Source organism: Lepidochelys olivacea (genome assembly GCF_965140295.1).
Source record: "Lepidochelys olivacea isolate rLepOli2 genome assembly, chromosome: 19".
Classification (NCBI taxonomy): Eukaryota; Metazoa; Chordata; order Testudines; family Cheloniidae; genus Lepidochelys; species Lepidochelys olivacea.
In genome coordinates this window covers 5,770,988-5,794,879 of record NC_140429.1, presented here as the reverse complement: position 1 = coordinate 5,794,879, position 23,892 = coordinate 5,770,988, and the positions used below count along the sequence as shown (strand labels likewise).

General features: G+C 57.4%; 1 protein-coding gene across 3 annotated transcripts in view; it reads right to left on the bottom strand.

Annotated features, from left to right (window-relative positions):
• Positions 1-16,952: 16,952 nt before the first annotated feature.
• Positions 16,953-23,892, bottom strand: part of TINAGL1 (tubulointerstitial nephritis antigen like 1) — a 30,174-nt gene continuing 23,234 nt past the window's right edge. For 2 of the 3 annotated variants that reach the window (XM_084652328.1, XM_084652329.1), the window contains exons 11-12: positions 21,196-21,241; positions 16,953-20,020 (exon numbers count right to left, since the gene is read on the bottom strand). In XM_084652328.1, the coding sequence (XP_084508454.1) occupies positions 19,877-20,020; positions 21,196-21,241 (190 nt within the window). In that variant the 3' untranslated portion in view covers positions 16,953-19,876. The remainder of the gene's footprint in view (positions 20,021-21,195; positions 21,242-23,892) is intronic. The other variant, XR_014714519.1, reaches the window with a different exon arrangement.

Genomic DNA, 23,892 nt, shown 5'->3' with positions numbered 1-23,892 from the left:
AGGTGTTGGGCACCACCCGATCTGGGGCCACCACCTCGGGCCGGGCCAGCGTCACCTCCGTGCCCGTATCCCAGTATCCATTGACCTTCCTTCCATCCACCTCCAGGGGAACAAGGCACTCTCTCCGGAGGGACAGCCCCACGCCCACCCTGTAAACCGAGCACCCTGAATCCAGCACCTCTGGCGGAGCTGGCCTGGGGTACTCTTCCCTCCTGAGCAGATGGTAAGCTGGCAGCCCCCCTTGCCTGGGCCGTCTTCCACTCGTCCAGCTGGGTCCCTACCCAGTTAATCCTGGGTAGGTTGGGTCTGCTCAGTCTGTCCCTGAGCCTGGGGCACTGGGTCCGTACGTGGCCTCTCTGGCCACAGTGATAGCAGCTCAGGTCACGTTGGTCCCCTCAAGTGGGTCAGAGGGGCCCGACGCCAGGCGTTCCCCTTGGGAGGGGGTTCTCCCTATTTCCCCGCTGGGAGGTCCCATGGTGACTCTCTCTCTGCAGCGGGGAGGGCCTGTTCTTTTGGGACTCCTCCCGGCTATCCCCTGACCGACTGTTCACAAACTCGTCGGCCAGCTGCCCTGCGTGCTGGGGGTTCTCGAGCTTTTTGTCCACCAACCACAGCCTCAGGTTGGATGGGCACTGATCATACAGTTGCTCCAGTACGATTAGGTCAAGCAGGTCCTCTTTAGCTCGGGCCCCAGCTGTCCACTTGTGGACACATCCCTGCATTCGGTTGACCAGCTGTAGGTATGTATGTGACCTCAGGCGTTTTACGCTGACTCCGGAACCTTCTCCGGTACATCTCGGGGGTCAGCCCAAACTCACAGAGCAGGGCCTGTTTGAACAGTTCATAGTCCCCTGCCTCCGCCCCTGTCATTCGGCTGTACACCTCCACGGCTTTGGGGTCCAGTAAAGGGGTGAGAAATTGGACCCAAGACTGCAAGGAGCTTTGATAAGTGCTTTCTGGCCCAGCGTAAGGAGGGGGAGGACATAGATAGCTTCCTGACGGCCTTTGAGAATGCCTGTGAGTGGGCAAAAAGAAAAGGAGTACTTGTGGCACCTTAGAGACTAACCAATTTATCTGAGCATAAGCTTTCGCCCCCTCCCCCTCCTGGCTCAGGTTACAGGCTCTCAGGTCTCCCATCCCCAGGGCACATTCCCAGGTCAACACTCCCCCCTCCCTGCTGCGTCACATCGTCACAGAGGGTCCTACAGATGAATGTTGAAGGAAGGAAAAGACCTTCTACGCCCACGCAGCTGAGGGAGGAGACTTCTTCAGTCACGATTTGTTTCCCTCCCTGTGGCATTAAGAATGAAGCTTATTTATATACCACTGATGGATAATCAGCGGAACGTGAGCTCCCAAAAGAGCTAATGTGATCCTGGGAGGCATACACAGGGGACTCTCTAGGAGGAGTAGAGAGGTTATTTTACGTCTATATTTGGCTCTGTGTTAGCACTGCTGAAATATTGTATCTGGTTTTGATGCCCATAGAAGGATGTTGATTCATTAAGGAGGGTTCAGAGAAGAGCCCTAAGAATGATTAAAGGATTAGAAAACCTGCCTTATAGTGACAGACTCAATCTATTTAGTTTGACAAAGAGAAGGTTGAGAGGTGACTTGATCAAAGCACCTACGTGGGGAACAGATATTTAATAATGGGCTTTTCAAACTAGCAAAGGAAAATATAACACCATCTAATGGCTAGACGTTGAAGCTAGACAAATTCAGATTGGCAATAAGGTGTAAATTTTTAATGCTGAACATAATTAACCATTGGAACAATTTACCAAGGGTCACGGTGGATTCTCCATCAGTAGGGCCCTACCAAATTCCTGGTCCATTTTGGTCAATTTCAGTCATAGGATTTTAAAAATGGTAAATTATATGATTTCAGCTATTTAAATGACGTCAGTCTATAGGAATTTCCCTACCAGATCAAACCAGGCTCCCTCTAGACTGGTAGTGTGTCTCTGACAGTAACTAGAACCAGCTGCAGAGGAAGGTGCAAAAACCCCTGCAGTGGGTAGTTCTGGGGCAACCTGTCCACAGGGGGAATTTCTTCCTGACCCCTGTTCATGAAAGGTTGGCTTGCGCCCTGGAGCATGTGGGTTTAAGCTCTTGTTTGTTTTAATATTTACTGTGGTAATTCCAGTACAAACTTATGCTTAAAAGGTACTGCTCCAGCAAAGTGAGTGAGTAACATTGAGCAGGTGAGCCGTCTCATTGCAGTCAGCGGACCCGATGTCGGCCTAGCTCATGTGAAGCTGGGGAAGCTACACAGATTTCAATTTGTTGATGATCTGGTGCATGGAACTGCTCACGTGCTTAGAGATGGGCATGTGTACAAATGTTTTGCTGAATAGGGGTCTTAGTGACCATTCCTGCTGGCTGATCCATTTTCTAGAACATCTGGGGAGAGCCCACCTGAAAACACAGTGGAAACACATCTGTTTAAAAACTCCAGCAAATATTTTCAGCATCCATGGAGCTCCAGGACCTGTTCTAGGATTTGCATCATTCATCACTCCTGTCCTGTGCTCAGTTAGGTTCTGTTTAAAGTAGCAGAGAAAGGAGCCCTAATTCAGTCTGTTTGGGTTACTCACAGCGAGAATGGTTTCTCGTGCCATTAGTCTCCACTCTACCGCTCTGTGCCTGGCTGGGGCTGAGCTAAAGGTTGTCATTGATGTATACGGCTGATAAAATAACAAAAGCCGACTCCAGGTGCGACTCTCAGAGCAGTTTGATACCAAGTTCCTCCTCATTTTGCAAAGAGACTGTTACCTTCCTCTGCCAGGCTGGGATTTCTGAGCCTGCAGCCTGTGCTACAAATCAAAGTGAGCATCAACCATGCAAGAAACCAGGGCTTGGCTGACTGGGACAGTTCCCCATAAATGCCTTTGCAATGAACTTGTCTCAGAGCAATTCCCTGAGCCCAAGCTGGTTCCATTTTCAGTTTGCTACCAGTTTACTGCCTGGAGATGGGGATCCACATGGATAACAAGTCGATGCCTGATTCCAATGATCAGCGAAGGGAAGGACATGTAAAATATTAGCAAAGAAACAAACCTTCCTGTCCTCTCCCTGCTCGCTGTTTGGGGTATAAACTACACAGGCAGGCTCTCCCTGATCTGCTCTTGATGTGCCTAGCTGAAAAGCTCTGCCCTTTATCTTCTGGAGCTGGCGTGTGGGGCCCAGGGAGACCTGATGCAGAGAATCCTCTTTCTTAGCTGCCTGGCCGTGTGTCTTGCTCAGGGCCAAATTGGTTGCCAGGGTTGGAGTCAGGAAGGAATTTTTTCCCCCCACATCAGATTGGCTGGAACTTTGGGAGTTTTCCACCTTCCTCTTCTGAATTGGGGTGTGGATCACCTGCTGGGATCCTGTGGGCATGTCTCACCTGATCAATTCCCTGCCAAGGGCCAGTCCCCTCCTCTGCCTGTGGCACACCGCACTTTAGTCTCCCAAAATGCTTTAGTTGAACTGAAGTCACTGGGCTCAACGTAGGGGTATTTGGGTAAGATTCAATGGCCTGCGGTGTGCAGGAAGTCAGCCTAGATGAGCTAACACGGATCCTCCTTCAACGCTGTGAGACCTGCGATCCCTCCAAGGGGCCCAAGTCTCACGTTTGGTGGCCCCGCATCCTGCTCCTGTCACGGCTGCGGTTCCCTGCGGAGCGTGCCCCCACTCCCAGCGTCTGGCACGTGACCCTCCCGGGCATTGCCTTTTTGCAGACGAAGGATCAGATATTGCTAGGAATGAGGTCAGCCTCTGCCGGGCCCCTGGCCAGGGTATGAGTGAGAGCTGTCTAGCCCAGTGCATCAGGGCGCAAGCTGGTCATTAGCTGGGGTTTGAAAAGGTTTGGTCTCTGCACTGCAATGGAAGATCATTGTCCAGTCAGGTGTGCTTGGGGAGGGGTGGGGCCTTGGCCTTGCCACAGGCAGGATAATTGACAATATGACCCAGGGTCCCGTTATTGCAACTGTTCCATGGGTACGTCCCAAACCAGACCCAGGCTTGTAAGGTAACGAGCCCCCTAATACACCACTGACTGCTATGGCAGAGCCCACACATCACAGGCTCGGATACGCCGCGGTTCGGTGTGTGGGACAGAAAGTTTCTGCAGACTTTGCCCTCACCTGTGCCAATATGACGAGGCCACCCAATATCTTCCTGGCAATGCACGAGCCAAACCGTGGGGCCAGATCTTCAGCTGGTGTGAATGGTGTTGCTCCATTTCAATCTCGCTAGGCCAATTTTACAGCAGCTCGGGGTCTGCCCCCTCCTAAGGCCAGACTGGACCGTTATGATCGTGCCATTTGCCCTGCATAGCACAGGCCAGAGAACATCGTCCAGCTGTTCCTGGGAGCGACAGAACTGCTGACTCACTGGGTCTTGCTGTGAGATGTGGCTTCTCTCCTGTTGTAAGATCTGCCTCTCGCAGCGGGATGAGAATAAACCAGCGTACTGGACCATTCAGCATCTTCAAAATCTCTCTGCAGTCCTGGGCCCCTCTGCTGATTCTATTATTTGCATCTGACTTTAACACAAAGCAATTAATCCTCCCTCTTCCCCCCACCCCCGGCTGACCAGGGAGCCTGGAGCAAAGTGAGATTCGGAAGGCAAAGCCTGGGGCAATCCATCAAAACTGTCCAGCTGGCAGAAAACTCTTCAGAAGTCATTTTCTTCTTCTTCCATTTTATTGCCTTGAACGATCTCTGCCAGCTGTATGTGGGTCACCCTGAGCAATCCCCGGGGGGCTCTCTGGCTTAGCTAACATGCTGCCCCTCCATCCTCAGCATGAGAGCAATTCGCTCCTGTGTAGGGGGCGAGGTCTCAGCTGCCGGGGAGCGTGTGTTACGGGTCCGGCTCTGTGCCCGATCCCCAGAGGCTGTTACAGCCCCAGCCCGGGAATCTTGCTATTGCATCTTTTTCTCTATGTGACATTATGAATATGGGGAAACCACCCGGGTGCAGCTGGGTTCCAAATAACCATGTTTAGTAGCTACATACAAGCAGGCAAGGCCTAGCTACATAGACACACTGGGTACATCTCTGCTGTGATAAAAAAAACCGCAGCATGGCGGTGGGTGGCCTGGTCAGCTGATGGGCTCAGGGCTATAGTATTGGGCTCAGGCTGGAGTCCAGGCTCTGGGACCCTCCCCCCACACAGGAACATCTACCCTGCAATTTTATCACCCCACAATCTGAGCCCTGGGAGCTGAGTCAGCTGACCCAGGCTCTGAAATTCAGGGCATTTGCTGCAGTGTAGACATACCCACAGCTGCCCTGGTGGCCCATGAGCTGGATCTCAAACTATTTAAAGGGCTACTAGCCAATTGCTGTGCCTTGCACTTGACTCCTCAGCTCATGCTTCTAGCTCTGGGAGGCCCTGGTTCAATCCCCCAGGTGTTGGCCAAGAAGGCAGCTGTCACATCTGCAAACACAGGCACCCTAAGCCCAATGCACGATGGAAGTCCCACGTAAGCCCGGTGTTCTGGGCGAGGACTTAGGCAGTGGAGCGGGTTTGGGCTGCTTGCCCTCAGCGGGGTGAATTGCACGCTAAAGGAAGATCCTACACCAATATCCAAAACGTTTAAGGAAACACTGAGACAGTGACATGGGATGGAAAAAAACTCCGGCTCTGGCATTTCTGGCCTGAGTCGTTGCCATCCGGTGCGTCTAGGCTGTTTGTCAGACTGAAAGGGGTGCTTCTGGGGAACCTCTTCCCTTTGATTGGAAACAGCCGTGACGTCGGGCAGTGGATCAGCAGTGACCTAGATCTGTTGAGTGGCTGCATAAAGCCAGGCCCTGCCCATGCTGGAGTATTTTAGCACCAATGTCGTTGCACTGATGCGTAGGCGTGCAAGGCTGCGGTAAGACGGGCCTTGCACTGGTGCATATCAGGGCAAGTCACTCTCTAGTGCAAGCCCCATTTGGCACCAGTGCAGTGTCTGAATCAGAGCTGCATGAGTGTCACTCCACTGATGTCAGGACACGGGGAGAAAACTTCTCCAGTCCAGCCAAGCCCGCAGAAAGCTCCGCGTTCTCCATAGTCACTTTTCTGTCCATCACTGACGAGCTCGTCTGGAAGCTCCTTGCAAGGCTGCTGTGGTGTTTTACAAATAGATTTTTGTCCAGTGTTTCTAATGCGTTTCGGATTGTAACTGGCCCTTTGCTGCTGCTCTTTCCGTGAGGTTGGATGGTTTATTTGTGCTTCGTTACCACTGTGCTGAGCTGTTCGGTTGCCATCAGGAGAAGAGACTGCTGCTGAGGCTGAAGTGCTGTTGCATTTTTACAGTGGTAATTGGCCCTTATTTTTGGTCAGAAGCTCCCCTGACATTTACCTCCCTCCATTCACATGCCGCAGCAGCCTTCTTCCACCTCAGTTTGCTAGTTCCAGATCTCAGCACTTCTATCGAAGCATTCGGCTTGCTGGAAAAATAGAAACTGATGCTTTATCCCTCTGTTGCTGCAAAATGGAGCTGGAAACGTAGCTGCAATTTAGTTGTATTATTATTTACTAAGCTCGCTGCGGGGGAGGCTCCGTCTGATACCACGCAGACAGAGGAGCGGTCACACACAGGCAGCTGCCCCAGAGAAAGACGACAGCCGAAATGGGCGAGATCCCATCCTATCCTGCAGCAGGGTGGCCCCTGCTGTAATGACTGCGTCCTGCATACTTAGCAGGTCATGGGCCTGGTGACAGGGCGTTGCTCCCGTTCAGCTGTGGAGTTCTTTGTTGATAACAATGATGATCACATCACCTTGCATCAGCGTAACCCAAAGTACATTTAAGCCTCATGCTGTCCCTCCCAGGTGGTGATTCCCATTTTAGAGGAAAAAACTGAGATATCAAATGACTTGGTCACATGGTGAGTTAGGGCAGGACTGGGCCTAGAACGTATGACTCTGGATTCCCTAGTTCCCTGGGCTAACAGAAAGGCAACATTGCTTCTTTTCGTGCTCCTTCCTGTGATGTTTCTGCAGTCGGATTAGGCACCAGAGATGTAGGACCATGGCCCCATGTCTGGGTAGTGTAAAGGAACCTGTGGGATGGCCCTCAGACACCAGGGTGATGGGCACCGTATAAAAACGTACTCTCAATGGCCATCCTTCCTTCGACCCTTTATGGGGGGAGTTGCAAAAGCCACCAGCTCCCATAGACTTCCCGTGGGCTTCGGCCCTCTTCAAACGTCTTCCTGGACCGGTGCCCCTCTGCAAGGGCGGATCCCCACTGTGCTCCCAGAGGAGCTGGCGGGTGGGCCCGTGAGAGTAGTGAAGGTTGTGAAGGCCTGAATGAAGGAGCAACGTTGCTTCTCACACGCTCACCCCGCCAGAAGGCTGCCCCAGCTTTCCCACCGAAGGAGTTCTCTCGGCTCTGATGCGCCCCTGCCTGGCTACCGCAGCCCCGCCCGGCTATCTTCAGCTCCACAGATTGCCCTATAGCTTCTCTCTTGGGGAGCCATTGGAACTGACCTACTGGCCCCCACACACCCTGTTATTCCAGCCCTGGGACCTCACCCCACAGATCGGCCAACACCCCTCAGTTCCAACCCCCAGCAGCCCTGGCTCCTCCAGTCTCTGGCACCTTGCAAGCCATGACAGCCAGGGACGCGGGTGCATCGTGCCCCCGGGAATGAGGCTGAGGGCAGATCTGAGCTGGGAGCTCTGGATCTTCATTACTGCCCGATGCCAATCCAGGAAGGTCAGTGGAGTCACTCCGGTTTCACACCCATGCAAAGCAGAGCCTAGGCCAGTGTGTGTAAACTGGCTGTGGAAGGAGTTGCTCACTCCCAGTCTACTGTGCACTCGGGACCCTTTATCCCTCCGCTTAGTGCTGCAGCCTTGTAAGGCACAGAGGAGGGGGACATGACTCTCTCCATGCACAGCCTCAGTCCATCAGCAAGAGCTGTCACCGCTGGCCCGTTCCCCCCCTTGCTGGAGGGTAATTACCCTGCACGCAGGAGAGCTAATTGCCTGGCAGCGGAAATGTCAGACCCGCTGGGGAGCTGGGGACACTGGCTGCACGTGACAGTTACACCGCTCTCAGGCGCGTTTGCTGCTGTTCGTGGCTTCACCCACCCGCATTCCTCCTGCTGCTCGTGATGGGAGGAGGTGTCCCGGGCTTCCTGCTCCCCTCTGCTGCTCAACCCTCGGTGCCTGGCAACCAGCCTTCATGCCCCTGGCCAAAGCAGCTAGGGGACCCAGCAGGGGGCGCTGCATGACCAGACCATGGGTGGGCCCAGAGTTGCCTCGAAGGCATGGCTCACAAGAGGCTGCAGGCATGGCTCATGGGCCCTGGGTAGGCAGCGCATCAAAGCCCTGGTGTGAAAGCTTTTCAGCAAGGCCAGCAATGGGGTCCCCTCCAGCAGAGCGGCCAGGTGCTGGGCACACCGTCACCCACAGGGCTGGGAGCTGCTAATGGCATTGGGGGGGCGGGGGGGGACTTTGTGTCCCCCACAAAGGATCCCAGTGATTGGTTAATCGGCAGCGTCCAAGAATGATGCATTTTTAACCTTTTACTTCTGTTTGTAGAAATGACACCTGTCGGGGGAGTGCCGGGGTGTCTGTGTGTGGGGGGGGAGTGCTGGGGTGTGTGTGTGTGGAGGGGGGAGTGCTGGGGGGGGGGCCTGGGCTCTGAGGCAATCGAGATTGTAATGCAGATGTGCATTTGGCATTGTCACAAGTCTGGGGTCACTAGGACGCTGTGGATGTGACGGTGCGCAGTGCTGGTCTGGAACTTCCCAGCCACGGGATGGGGGTAGAAATCTGATCGTCCAGCTCCAGAAAGCATAGCACCCTACTACCTGGGCTGCAGGAGACTCTCCACTAGGTGTGGCTGTATAGGGTCTGTGGCACACAGCTGAGTAGCGCTGATTACACCACTACCTTCTAGTGGATAGACCACCCCCGCAGTTCATTGTCACTTGCAGACAGTCATTCATATTTTCCCAAATCTAGTACAAGGCAACCTGCAGTAGAAATAACTGACAGACATTCTTCTGGGGATCCCCTGCACGGGGTGATTGGCTTTTACCTGCTCTTTGCTTTTCTTTTACAGGTACAGTAGCCCAGGTGGCCACCAACTTTCTTGCCTAGTGGTAAGAATTTCTTTTTTGAAACCGTCTGCCTGCTGATCACAGTGGACCCTGTCTCCGGGAGTTAAAGCTCCTCTGGGAGGATTTTTCAGTGGCTTCTTTTGTTGAATATTTTCCTCCCCACTCCCAGTTAATGAAAGGGGATTGTGTTGCTAGGTTTCCTTGCTGCATATAAGTCAGCCAGTAGATCTTGCTGTATGCTCAATGGCATTCCAGACGTGGTAAACACAGGAGACAGAGCTGGAGCTTAATCTGTGTGGGAGCTTGTATCTGGGTCTCTCGGTGTCGTCTTTAATAACTGCTTCCTTTCCAGCAGATCTTTGATTCCATGTCATGTCAGCACAAGACTTCAACCTGGATAGGGCCTGTGCTGAGTTGCCAGTGTCTAATGTGGGGGTTTGCTGGAACTGTTTGTTAAACAGGGTGTGCTTAAAATATTTTTTTACAGTAGGAAAAGTGTATTTCCACCCCACCTCCACCTTCACACACTCTCCCATAATTGAAAAGCAGCTGGAGGAATTTAGCTCAGCCTTTCCACCCCTATTCACCTTTGGGCAGAGACCAAGCATGGAAAATGTCAGCCCCCAAAGATGCTGGTTGTGCAGTGTTCTGAGCATGAGAAAACAAAGAGCTAAAAAGAAAACTCTGTGTATTGCAGGAGCGGTTCGAGGCTCTGCCCGCGATCAGGCCTCATTTGTGCGGGGGCCATGGGCCAGATTTTCACCGCACATGCCATAAGGGTAGCACTGGGAAATCTAGCTCTTAACTGGGTGCCTAAATGAGCAGCGCTCTTCTGAAAATCCGTCCCCCCGTGTACACGTAGCAAAAGCCAGTTCCTTGCTAAACAGCCAAAGGCTGGATTACTATCTCCACGCTACAGACTGCATGCTTCCCTCTCGGGGCTTTTGCCAACTGCTCAGTTGAATGCACAGACACCGGCATCTCTTGTCTCCTTGCTGGATTAGTTCTCGAACAGCCTTGGCCTAGCTGGGATTTTTTTTTGTTTTGTTATCGTGACTAGCAAATAAAAGGCAATTTATCTCTGCCGAAGTCAGACCACAGCCGGGACTCAGGGAAGTGTTAGATCTGAAGGGGAGCAATGAATGACCCAAGCTTGATCATCCATCAGCAGCAGCATTCCTTCAAAATCGAGGGGGCTCATCTTTCATGGATTGCCCATTTCAAGTTATCGGTGGGTGCCCCAGAACCTGCCAAATTAGCTTGCAAGCAATTCGTTGTCAAGGCCTGTCCCCATATGAGAGAGATCAGTGCTACTATTGCTATTTTACAAATGGGGAAACCAAGGCACAAGATTGCTCGGGCACATTGTTTCAAGTAATTCCTCATGTCAGGCATAGGAGCCAGAAATCTGGGTAGCCAGGCCCTTCTGTGACCACTCATCCACTCACCAGCACCTGTTAGGTGCTTGCTCTGGCCTGGCCGAGCGAGCAGGACTGCGTTCTTAGCTCCACAGGCTGCCTCGGTGCAGCAGTCTGAGCTCCTTGCTGGAGCTGCAGGGCCGTTCCAGCGCTGGGCCTCACGTCTGCTGTTCGCGGGAATCCCGGTGGCCAGTGTCTGCTGCCTTACAGCAGCTGAGCCTGTTACTCCATTTCTTTGCCAGCCCAGCCTCGTTTGCAAGACCCTTCCCCCGGCCCCCGTTCCCAGCTCGCCCCGAGCCACTGATCTGGCAGAGCCTGGTACAGCTGCAGTGAACGTGTCCTTAAAATGAACAACGTGCTCAGTCATCATCTAAGACTACTAGAGCACAAAATATATGGCAGAATGGGGGTAAAATAGAGCCAGAGACATACAATTCTCCCCCAAGGAGTTCAGTCACAAATTTAATGAACGCATTCTTTTTTTAACGAGCGTCATCAGCGTGGAAGCATGTCCTCTAAAATGGCGGCTAAAGCATGAAGGGGCAGACGAACGTTTAGCGTATCTGGCATGTAAATACCTTGCAATGGCAGCTACAAAAGTGCCATGCAAATGCCTGTTCTCACTTTCTGGTGACATTGTAAATCAGAAGCGTGCAGCATTCTCTCCTGTACATGTAAACAGACGGGTTTGGCCGAACGACTGGCGGAATGGGACATAGGACTGACTGGACTTGGAGGCTCTAAAGTTTCACGCTGTTTTGTCGACACTTTCACAATAAAGAGATTGCACGACAGTACTTGACCGATCCTGTTTCTTTTGTTCATTTTTACAGTGCAAATATTTGTAATAAAAAATAATATCAAGTGAGCCCTGCACCCTTTGTAGTCGGTGTTGTAATTGAAATCGCGATATTTGAAAAGGTGGAAAAACCATCCCCCCAAAAATATTTAATACATTCCAGCTGGAGTTCAGCCGTGCAATTTGAAACTGCAATTAATCATGGCTGGTTTTTTTAATCCCCAGGATTTTTTTCAGTGAATCGTGAGTTGACTGCGATGAACCAACAGCCCAAACCCAGCAGCCGCCCTGGGAAGCCGCTCGTTGACATCCATTTGTACGCCTGTAGCACCACCTGGTGGACGCAGCACGAGGCCGTGCCCGCTGTCCTGCACACCCGGCTTTTCAGCGGCTGGGGTGAAGAAGGGCAGGCTCTGGTTAGTGGCAGGTGCTGCGCAACCCCCATTGCACCCCAGGCTAATCAGCAGCACTCCCTGGTATTCCAGGGGTGGGGGCGGGGCACATCAGGCCTTCCCCACAGCACCTGTGTCCTGCTACCTTAGCTCCTTCTCTGGCCCCCCCACTTACTGCAGTATGCAGCCCCCTCACCGTCTGACAGATTGCTCCTCACCCCCAGGCCTCAGCCAGGCCCATGCGATGGGCGGCAGTTCGCAGCTGGGACAGCGAGGCTCCCGCTTGCAATGGCAGTGAGGGGCCTAAGCACCTGTCAGGCTCTGAGCTCAGGGGTTTGCTCACAGCTGCACATGGAATTGGAGGGGGCTGCCAGGCCTTAAAGCCAGAGCTCCAGGGGGCCAGCCAGCCCCTCCCCACGGGGCCCTCCTGCCTGCCTTCTCCCCCGGCCAGTGCAACGCCCCAAGTCTGCCCTGCTGCGCTCCAGGAATATGCCACTCGCAGGACTCGCACCGGCTCTGTAACTCATTCTAGTCTAGGGCTGGGGTGTGGGGATGTGTGAGACTCAGGACACATGGGCCAGCTCCTGTTGTGATCCCAGCCGGCTGTGCCCTCAGCCGGGGCGTTAACCCGGCGCCTACCAGGGGAAAGGCCGGCAGTGACCCCCTCCGTCCACACGCTCCCCGTGCTCTGCCCAGCACTGTGCTCAGTCCCGCGGGCCTGGGGCGCACCGGCTCCTCGGTGATGGCAGGAGGGAAGCCTGGCAGATGTCCAGGCCATTAGCGCCTCCTCCCCCCCCCGGCTTTGCAGGGGGACCCTGCCACCCTTTGGTCCACGGTGATGTCGAGTGCTCTGTGGTGTGAGCCCAGCCAACGCTGCCGGACCACATCACACGCTTGCCGCTCCGGTGGGCGGCTGATGCTGCTTGGGCCCCTGCACGTGCAGCCACCAGGTGGCGCTCTCCTCTTGCTGCCTTTCTGCTGCAGAAGTTGGGGGGGTGGGAAGGGGGGGGGCGCAGCAGATAAACCACTGGCTGCTCCATGGGGCTGGGGCCAGGGCCGGCCGGTTCCCACCGTGCCCCCCCCACCCCGGCTTGCAGGCCTCCCCCCCCCCGTCATTGCTCATTTTGGGGGTGGGGTGGGGGGGCAGTGAGCCAACCTGCCAAGTCAGGTTTGTCTTTGGGAATTACCACCAGGCCGCTGAATGACCCATAACGAGGTTCCCTGGGCGCCCTGTTGCCAGCACGGCGCATCATGCCCCCCCGCACCCCCCGCACTGCAGCCACCGCAGTAATGTGTATGCCACCCCACCCCCCAACACACAGCCCCAGCACACACACGCCCAACACACACACCCAACACACAGCCCCAGCACACACACGCCCAACACACACCCCCAACACACAGCCCCAGCACACACCCCCAACACACAGCCCCAACACACACCCCCAACACACAGCCCCAGCACGCACACGCACCCACACACACCCCCAACACACACACACCCCCAACACGCACACACAGATACACCCAATACACAGCCCCAGCACACACACGCCCAACACACACCCCCAACACACACACACACACACACCCAACACACAGCCCCAGCACGCACCCACACACCCCCAACACACAGCCCCAGCACGCACACGCCCAACACACACACCCAACACACAGCCCCAGCACACACACGCCCAACACACACACACACACACACACCCAACACACAGCCCCAGCACGCACCCACACACCCCCAACACACACACACCCCCAACACGCACACACAGATACACCCAATACACAGCCCCAGCACACACCCACACACCCACACACACCCCCAACACACAGCCCCAGCACGCACACGCACCCACACACACACACACACACACCCCCCCCCAACACACAGCCCCAGCACGCACCCACACACGCCCAACACACCCCCCCAACACACAGCCCCAGCACGCACACGCACCCACACACACACACACACACACCCCCAACACACAGCCCCAGCATGCACACACACACGCCCAACACACACACACACACACACACACCCAACACACACACCCCCCCAACACACAGCCCCAGCACGCCCACATACACACCCCCAACACCCCCCCCAGCACACACACCCACACACCCAATGCACAGCCCCAGCACACACACACCCATCACACAGCCCCAGCACGCACACGCACCCACACACACCCCACTGTGCCAACTACAACCTGCCAGGCCCAGCTAACAGGTGGGCCCCGCCTTTAGGCCTCGTGTTGAGGCCGTCCACAGAGGGGAGCCATGGACCGGGGTGGGCTGGAGCTGTCCATCCGGGGGGCGCCGGGCGCCCTCCCCAGCTGCGCGCTGGCCCCTAGAGGAGGCTGGTGCGGCTCATCTGCATGGCGCAGCCAGGGCCTGTGATCCTGCCTCTCCTGCGGGGGCTGTGTGGGGCTGGGGGGGGGTCACACCTGGCTTAGCATGGCTCTGTGTTGAGCCCCTGGAACCAGCATGAAGACCCCCCCCCCCCCCCCGGCTCGCCTGGCTGGCTGCACGTTCCTGGCGTGGGCTGCACGTGTGTGCCGGACCAGGGTTTCCCGGGGTCACCGTGTCCTGGCAAAACAGGAAGCAAGACAATGACGGGCCCTTTATCTCGCCAGCACATTCGTTCTAGGTGCTGACCTCATGCGGGGGGGCGGGGGGGCGAGAGGGGCAAGGTGGGGCCAGCAGGGCCCTCCCCTTTGCCCCCTTGTGTGGGGAGGGCAAATGAAGGGCAAGGTGGGGGGGGTGGCAGTAGGGGTGTGCGGGTGGGGGGGGGCATGTCACCTGGTAAGCGTCTTCCTTGGTTTCAGTGACAGAAGGGCCAGCCCCAGGAGCCGAGCTCTGATGGCTTGGCACGCACCTGCCCCATGGCCAGCGCCAGCCTGGTGAAGGGAGCAGCCATTTCCGCCCCCGCCCCCCAACCGCCCGCCCCCCCACCCACGTGTAGCGACCAGTGTCTCATGCATTGCATGACCCTGCCCCTCGAGCAGGCATGTGACAAAGGCCGCGTCCATGACCCTGCAAACACAGCCAGCCCCTGTGCCAGGGACGAGAGAGCGAGTGAGAGAGTGAGTGTGTGTGTGTGTGTCCTCTAAACCGCAGCCCATGTCCCTGTCCATCCCTGGCCCCCAAAGGCTTAGGACTAAGCTGTGGGCATCTGCTGGGACAGCACCCCGCCCTCCCACCCCCCCAGCTCCAGAAAGCAGCATTTGGAGGTTGGCGGGAGGGGGAGAGGTGTTTTTTCCGGGGCCCACCGGGGTTTCCTCACCCTCTGCAGGTGGTAGTAGGTCCCGACCCTTCCTATCGGGGTGGGACACGAGGGCGAGGAAGTGAAATGTGTGGCGCACAAGAGTGTGAAGTTGTTCCCTCGGCACAGTTCGGAAACAAATCGGCTGCAGGCCGCACAGCCGGCTCGGGTTATGGAAGGGAGGGGGCCGCCCCGGGGGAGGGGGGGCTTGCAGGGGCCCGATGACAAAGTCCAGAGGCCCTGGGGTGAGGGTGCACCCTCTCGCAGGACCCACTCAAGGAAAACCTGAGAGGTGGGTGATAAGGCTGCCCCCACCTCCTGGAGCACCCGCTCGGGGAGTCCAGGAGGTCTCCAATGCTGGTGGCTTCAGCCAGGACCAGCCTCCGGGGCACCGAGGGGGACTCTGCCACCTGCAGGGGGGCAGTTAATGAGGCAGAAAGCCGGCAGCTTTGCCTGCGTAAGCCCTGGCGGGGGAGCTGCAGCCGTGCAGCCATGTGAAGAATTCCCTGTGTCAGGCCTGGGGAGCTTGCCAGGCCTCGGAGAACAATCGCTGCCAGGAACCAGGGGAGAGGGGAACGGAAAATCCACTGACCGAGCAGGAGATGCAAAAGGAAACGCTGCTCATTGGTGCGGCAGGGCAGTGCGAGGCCCCGATGAGGGGCTGCTCCGATGGGTAGTGAAGGCTTGGGTGCTGGGGAGAGGTCTCCCACATGGCTGCGCACAGGGCAGACCCTGGGCCTGCCCGCTCCTGGGCCTGAGCGCCTGGAGATTGGCCCACAGGGAAAGCCCACGGTGCCACATCTCGGGACGGGTGGAGCCAGACGCTCCTTCACCCCAGTCTGCCCACACCCCAGTGGTACGGGGAGCAGGGCAGAAAAGAAAAGGCTCCAGACTCCCCCTGGGACCCACGGCAGTGTACTAATACCAGGCCATGGCCACTGCCGGTTAAACAAGGCTCTTCCCACCTCCTCCTCACCCAGCACGCAGGGCCGGCCAAGCCCGCTGTCTGCTCAGTGCTCATCAGCAGCGGCTCACCACCTACAGCCCTGCAGCTCTTCAGAGCACCAGCAAGAGCCAAGCCCCGAGAGCAGCGCCCAGCAAAACCATGGGCCGTTTCCTTGATCCAAGGATGCCTACATCCCAGCTAACCGAGGGACACAAGCCTTGTCAGACTGGATGGGGAGGGGGCAACCAAGCTGCTAATAATAGCCAGTACCAGCTGGGTCAGAGGAAGGCGCAAGGAAACCTCCCGATGGACAGTTATGGAATAATCTGTCTTTAGGGGAAGTTCCTTCCTGACTGTTGCCAGGTCGAGGTTAGGCTTGTGCCCTGAAGCATGAGAGTTTTGGACACAGGCTTACAGCTGGCCAATGGCAAAGTTCAAACTAACCTTTCACGGGATTTGATTTTAGCCTTTGTGTTCATTTACACCCTTCTGACGGTGCCTCAGGCAAGTCTTAACCTGTCAATGCAGCATCTGGGGTGAGGGGGCCGCCCTGGTTCATCTTCAGCTCTGAATGGCTACTAAAAGGAATGAAATGCAACGCTGGCTAGCTGGGGAGGTGGTTTCTGAGCGCAGAGGGCACTGTAATGCAGCAGACAGAGGTAGAATGAGATATACCTGCTAGAAGATGAAGCCAGACACATTCAGGCACCAATTTTTAACACCAAAGAGGATTCACCAATGGAATTTACCAGGGGGTGGAGGGGAGGCTCCACGCTTGTAAGCTTTAAATCAAGCAGGGGCGCAGGGGTGTCAGTCTAAAGCAAGGTGCTCCAGCTCAGCTGTGAGGTATGGCCTCGATTCAGCCATTATCGGGTGAGGTCTGTGGGTGGGCTATACAGACTAGCTGATCATACCGGTCCATCTCTGACTTGATGGCCCAAGCCTGAATTTCAAGGGCAGCAGGCTGGAGCGGGCTAATGACCCCCAGGGATAGCCAGCAGTAACCAATGGGAAGCAGGCCCACGTGGTGGGCAAGAAAGACACAGTTGTGCTGGTGAGAGGCTTCAATAAATTTATGTACAAATAATAAAAAGCACAATAAATACAAAAGAGTCTTAAAATACAATGCCTCCATACAGCCCGACCGCTCGCTAGGCAGGTAGATTGCGGTCTTGTTCTGTCTCTGGATACAGACTCACTGTTGAGACTGGCCAGTGCAGTCTCAGGACCCAGATTGTCCTGACAAAGCATCTGCCACATCTCGGACACCAGCTCTCCTCTCTGACATGTGGACGGGGACCTTGGGCTGAGAGCAACTACCCTTTGGATCAGGAGAGAGCGACACAGAGCGCCTCCGTCCCCTGCTCCCGGCTGAAGCTCTGAGTACATCAGCAAACACTGTTGTGAGTACATCAGCAAACATTGCAACGTGCAGCTCCCACTGAAGTCAAAAAGCCAGGGGGCTTAGCCACTGACAGCGACAGAAGGATAAATTCCCCAAATCAAGGCCCTTGGTACTGGACATTTTCCTGGGCTGGGCCCTTTAGCACCATAGGGAAAAGGCAGATTCCGAGCCTGTTCTGGAAAGCGACAGGCTGGAGAGAAGTTTCGATTACACTCTGGAGTTGCCCGGCTTTACGCTGAGACACCTCCCAGTCAGGCGCAGCACAAAGCTGCCCCGGCGGAGAATCCTGGCTTGAAGCCAGCTCCGGTGGAAGAACACCGCTCCTTTGGGGCCCTGTTAAAGGCACAAACGCCCCTTGTGTGAAATTCGCCCCAGGGCAGCACAAGTGCCTAGGGCAGGCTCAAGTTGTCCAGAGGCCGCGTGCTACCACGTTTGCGCAAGGGCAAATGCCATCTCCTAGTGAGCAACGCCCGCTTGTGCAAAACAAAAAGGCGAGGCTGGCTGTGCAAACACCCATTTGCACACGGGGAGAGAGGAGATGCATGTGCTCTCACACAGCGCTCTTTAAAGGCTCAAGGCCTTTGGGAGAAGAGCTGGCTCTGCCCTTAACTTCAACGCCGCTTCTTGAACAAGGAGACACTGATCCCAGCGCGGCCAGGAAGCCGGAGGGATGGGCCCGGAGCCGGGTGGGACGGGAAGGATTTCACAGTTTTTGATGTTTTTTGCAGCTAAGCTCTGAGCTGGACAATGGGGATTTGCTGAAAAGGGGGGGCAGCAGCTGCGCAGAGAGGGCAAAATAAATCCAAGCGGGTAAGGAGGCCTAGGCAGGACAAGCCGTCCAGCCTGGGTAGCATCACGGAGGGGAGAGGAAACCCGCACCAGGGCCCGTGTGAGAGTTTGCCACAGCAATGCCATGTGTCAGACACAGGGTTTCTGCCCTGGATCGAGCCAGGGGTCCCATTTGGTTTTGCTCCATCTCCCGCCCCAGATCCAAACACACCTGATGCTGACGGGCTTCTGCTTCTCTGCATGAGTGCAGAGAGCTGCCCGGTCACTGGGTCTCCCAGAGCCCTTTGGAGCCAAAGAGCAATTCCTGGCTCCTCTGCTGGAGCAGGCAGTTCAAGCCCCCCTCCCCGTCCCCGCCACTCCGGTCAGGCGGAAGCACGGGTCTGGTTTAACAATCCTCCGCCTCTTTGACATGAAAGGCTGCAGCTTACTGTCACGACTCGGGCCGCACCGCTGACAGCGCCAGCGAGGGCGTCAAGCGCCAACCTCCGAGCGACCTCAGGCTCCCAACAATGGCCTGTTGAGCCAGGCCGGGATTAGGCACTAAGACCCTGCCGGCCGGTACAAAGCATGGGGCCGTGGTTAAAAGCCAGGGGGCTGGGGACACACTTTCAAGTGCTCAGCACATATAAGATACGGGCCAGCGCACCGTGGCCTCGGTGTCAGCAGAAAGCCAGCCTTGCCCGGGTCCCAACAGGGCTCCGCGCGAGATGGGGGTCATTTGGAGGTGAGGCGCTGAGGATCAGAGCAGGGGGCCGTGGAAGGGTGCGTGGGAAATTGGGAGGTTGGTCCGTGGGGACTGGAGTGGGACTGGGTGGGAGACCAGGGTGGGCTCCCAAGGGTGCGGGAGGGGCGGGGAGGAGGGAACCTCTAGGACGATGGGAAAGCTAGAGATGGCCAGGATGAAGAACGGCAGCACGGCAGTTACTCCCCTGCCCCAGCCCAGCTCCATCCAGGCAGCGTGGCTGGTGGTAATCCCTGAAGATCTGGCTCCCTGGTAATGCGAGAGGCTCTCAGGAAATGCCGGGGTTCCTCGTGCTGGCTGCACCATCTCCTCGCCCACTGGCAGAGGGCACAGGGGAAGACACCTTGCCACTGGGGTGACAAAGGCATGGCTCAGTGGCACCCCTTGCCCCCAGGGAGATGAAAGGGTTAACTACAGGTTGGTCTCTGGAGAGCTGGGGGTCCAGGAAGCCCTAGGGCCCCCTCCGTATCTCTGGGGAAAAGCCCAGCGATGGGTGACGGGGCTGGGGCAAGGGGGAACCCCGAAGGCGGCAGCATCGTTCCCAAAAGGGTGGGGTGACAGGCCGATCTGATTTCCACTGGTCTGTCCCCGCCACATGGCAGGGCCCAAGGCACCCCAGCCCCACAGCAGAAGCCATGGGCCCCAAACCCCGCCCGAGTAGTGTAAACAGGCCCCATCCTCACTAAGGAGCGTCCCAGAGGGGAACAGGCCTCAGGGTCCCAGCACGTCTCCAGCTAGGAACTGGTCAGGGCCGAGGGTCTGTTACCAGGAGAGGGCGAGGCCCATGCTATGAAGACATTCCTTGGTGGCAGCTCCGTGAGTCCCCAGGGATCCTCCCAGGTCCCCGGCCTCCCAGAGCCCTACCTAGTCCTGGGAGAGGCTGGCGGCCGACTGGGGATCCTTCGGGGTCCCTTGGGGGTAGCGACAAAGTCAGAGTCTGCTGCAGGTGCCTGTGGCTGGGTCCAGATCACACTTGGGCTTCATGGAGCACGTCGGGGCTGTGGGAGGAAAGGCCTCCCCGTGCCACGCGGGGCCACCCGGCTGGCTCACTTCCGGCGCCGCATGTCCTCCATGCTGACGCGGCCCCAGACGCCCACCACGAAGGTCTCGATCTCGCACTCGTTGGCACCCCGGGCAATGCGGAAGTAGCCGTCCTCACCCCAGTGCTTGCCCCAGGAGTTTGCAGCCACCTGCAGGGAGGCAAGGAAAAGACAGTAAAAGATGTTAGCAGCCGAATCTGTGTGCAGTACGTGTGTCCAAGCACGCAGCCAGCCAGACGCACGCACAGACAGACAGACGCACGCACAGACAGACAGACGCACGCACAGGCAGAGGCACACACAGACAGACACACGCACGCAAAGGCAGACGCACGCACAGGCAGACAGACGCACAGGCAGACGCACACACAGACAGACAGACGCACACACAGACAGACGCACGCACACACAGACAGGCGCACGCACAGACAGACAGACGCACGCACAGACAGACAGACGCACGCGCAGACAGACAGACGCACGCGCAGACAGACAGACGCACGCGCAGACAGACACACACACAGACAGACAGACGCACACACAGACAGACGCACGCACGCACAGGCAGACGCACGCACAGACAGACAGACGCACGCACAGACGCATGCACAGATGCACTCATACAGCCAGACACACACATAGACACCTGCACACAGCCAGACACGCACAGCCAGCTATGCAAGCACACAGACACACAGCCAGCCTGATGCACACCAAGAAAGATGCATGCAGCCAGCCAGACATGCGTGGGCCCAGTCAGACAGACAGACAGATGCACACAGCCAGATGCACTCACGCACAGACACACGCACACAGCCAGCCACACACGCACAGTCAGACAGCCGCACCCGCACACAGCAGTGCCCTGGAAAGCACCCCTTCCCTTCCCTGGTGCTGACCCAAATTTTGGAACAACTGAAGAGGCTGCCCTGCAATGGCTCCATCCCTGGTTCTGTGCCAGCCGCAGCCCGTGCCAGCTGGGAATCGCTGGTCTGTCCTGGGGAGACCCGCAGTCCCGTCACACACGCTGAATAAAGCTGCTGGCTCCTGATCTGAATCCTGAGCCTTAGCATGCCCATGTCTGGCCTCTACAGTGCCCCAGCACACAACCAACCGCCTTGCCCAGGTAGCTCGAGGACTGGCCCCATACGGAAGGTCATGGCCTGGGGGGGTTGATGGCACCTCTGCAGCGTCACCGGGACTCGGGAAGCCGAGCAGCGCCGGTGGGACGCTGACCCTCCCGCCACTCTCAACCCTACCCATGCAGCCCCCAGCACAGGGGGGCTGCGATTACAAGGGCGCTTCATGGTCAGCGCGACACTCACCCAGTACTTCTGAGTCTGCCCCTGGGGCGTCCTCTCTTCTCCCCACCTGCGGCAGGATCGAAAGGAGCCGAAGGTTAGAGGCGGGGGTCTGGTTCTGGGTCAGGGTGGGAACAGCGCAGCCCCAGCCCCAGCGGATCCGGCCCCTCAATCCTAGCCACGCAGGAGAAGCCATGGAGGCCAAGTTCTGGCACTTTTCTCCCCTACAAGGCAGCTACTTGGATCAGTGCCAGTGAAACTGGACAGCCCTGAAGCCAGTTAAAACCCAGCAGCAAGGCTGAGCGTAACCCCTGGATCAGATGCACCCCGCTCCTCTGAGTCCTTCCTTTTCATGTGCTCCCACCCTTGAGCAAACCCAAGAGGAGGGGACTGAAGACTTGGCCCAATCCCCCGGAGCCGTCCGACCCTTGTCTTGTGCCCCAGGGTGAGCCAGAGGCGACCCCACTCGTGAGTCCCTCTCCCCCATCACACGCTCGGTCGTGATTCTGAACGGCGTGGAAACCTGGCACAGGGGGGACCTGGCCGGCTGGTTCGGCTTTGCAAGGTGCCGGCTGCGACTCTCCCGTGAGCCGATGGAGAGAACACAAGGGGGAAGGAGCCTCCTGCCCCTCTCTTGCCTGCCCGGGGCTTGCTCTGGGCATCAGGTTTTTCCTTCAGCCCCCAGCTGGGCTGTTGCCCATGGGATTGTTTTGCTCTTGGTGTTGGAACTGGTAACCACAGCAACACTCCGTTTACTGTCAGTTCACCGGTTTGGGTAGCCGGCTGGAGGGGTCCCGGGGCCAGGGGTTTGTTTAGCTTTGCCGGTTTCCTGGCTCGCGGAGACGGTGCGGAGCCCCGAGGTCCCGGCTCCCGCCCACGGGCCAAGCTCGCTCCCGGAACCCAGCCAGGCAGAGTCAGCCGTGGGGAGGGGAGTCGAGTGCTCAGGGATGTGAGCCAGGAACAGAGGGGGCAAGTGCTGGGCAACCTTCCCCCGCACAGCTCTGCCGGGCCCCTCACTCCCAGCCCCGGCTGTGCCAGTCCTGGGCCCCGCACAGCTCTGCCGGGCCCCTCACTCCCAGCCTCGGCTGTGCCAGTCCTGGGCCCCGCACAGCTCTGCCGGGGCCCCTCACTCCCAGCCCCGGCTGTGCCAGTCCTGGGCCCCGCACAGCTCTGCCCTACTTCAGGCCTGCAGCCAAGTGTGCCAATGCACCTCAACCCTGCTCTGCAGCCCGCCCCCAATGCTGCTGCTGGCCTGCCCTGGCCTAGCGGATACAGAGACGCCGTCCAGTTGCCCTTCACTCTGTCCACTCCAAAGAGGACAGGTGGCTGCATTAACCCTCGCTGACCTCGGGTCTCTCATGCCCCCTTGGTACTGCAGCCGGGCCAGAATATACAGGTGCAGCCGCCTTTATCCTGCTCGGGAAGGAGCTGATTTCCAGGGTGCTCTGCACCCCCAACGCCTGCTGAAGGAGCTGCAGGGGCTCAGTGCTCTCGGGAAACCAGACTTGCTTTGGTGGAGGGGCCTGACTTTGGCTGTAGGGGCAGGGCTGTCGGCCCACACCCTGCGATCATTTGGCCCCACTGCCTGGCCTACCGGCAAGAAACCAGCCAGATATGGGCTGACCCAGCTGGAAGGGGACCTGGAACATTTCCAAGGGCTCATTCCGAGCTCTCCAGCGCCAGAGGCCACGTCACCACGTGGCAGCCGCAAACCTGAGCCAAGCGGCTTGCGGGCCCAGGAAGCGGGCAAGCCGGGGCAGCCACCCAGAGGTGGAAACACAGAAGGCTTGTGTCCTTTGTGTCTGCCTGGCAGCACCCCGAGCGGGTGGCGGAGGCCGACATGCTATTCTTGGCTCTACCTGTTGATCTGGATCAGACCCTGCTAGAAACAGGACATTCCACTGTCCCTAGGGCTCAGCCCAGTCTTGTTCTGCATCTGGGGCACCTGTCTCACAGCTTAACAACCCTCCCTGGAAGGTCTGTGGCTAAGGGTTTGATGCTACTGACTCCCTGTGTGACCTTGGACACGTCCCTCAGTCTCTCAGTGCCTCGGTTCCCCACCTGTGAAATGGGGGAACAATCCTTCCTTTGTCTGCTTGAACCAGCTCCCGCTCCGGCTGCACCTGGCACAACGGGGCTCAGATCTCCTCCTGCAGCATAAACCTGCAGCATAAACCACCCTCTCCTGGCCCCCTCACCACCCTCCTTCATGCCAGCCCCTCAACCCTGCGCCAACCCCACCGTTCCACCCTCAATAACTGCTCACCCCGCCTGGTGTCGGACAGTCTGAGCCGGCTGCATCCCCACCTCCCAGCAGGCTGGGCTGCTGTCTGCTCCCCATTGGCCACTGCCTTTCCCGGAAGGCAGTAGCCCAGCGGGGCTGCAGGGGAGCTCAGCTAGCTAGCAGCAGTAGGGGGTGTCCCAGTGTGAGCCCCGTCACGAGGGGGTGCTGTAGACCACACCACCCTCCTCCGGCGGGGACAGCCACCCTCCAGGGCGGCTTGCCTGCTCGCTGCATCCCCAGGGGCTCGATGGGTGCAAACCTGGGGTTCGACCCACACCTCTCGGAGCGAGGCAAAGCGTCTGAGTGGGACTCGCCGCAGGCTGGGCCCAAAGCACTGGACCCACTTCCCCCTCCTGTCATCTCCTCCCCGCGCTTCCACTCCAGCCCAAGGAAGGGGCACTCCTTTCCTCCACCGCAGGGAAAATGTCTTCCCAGAC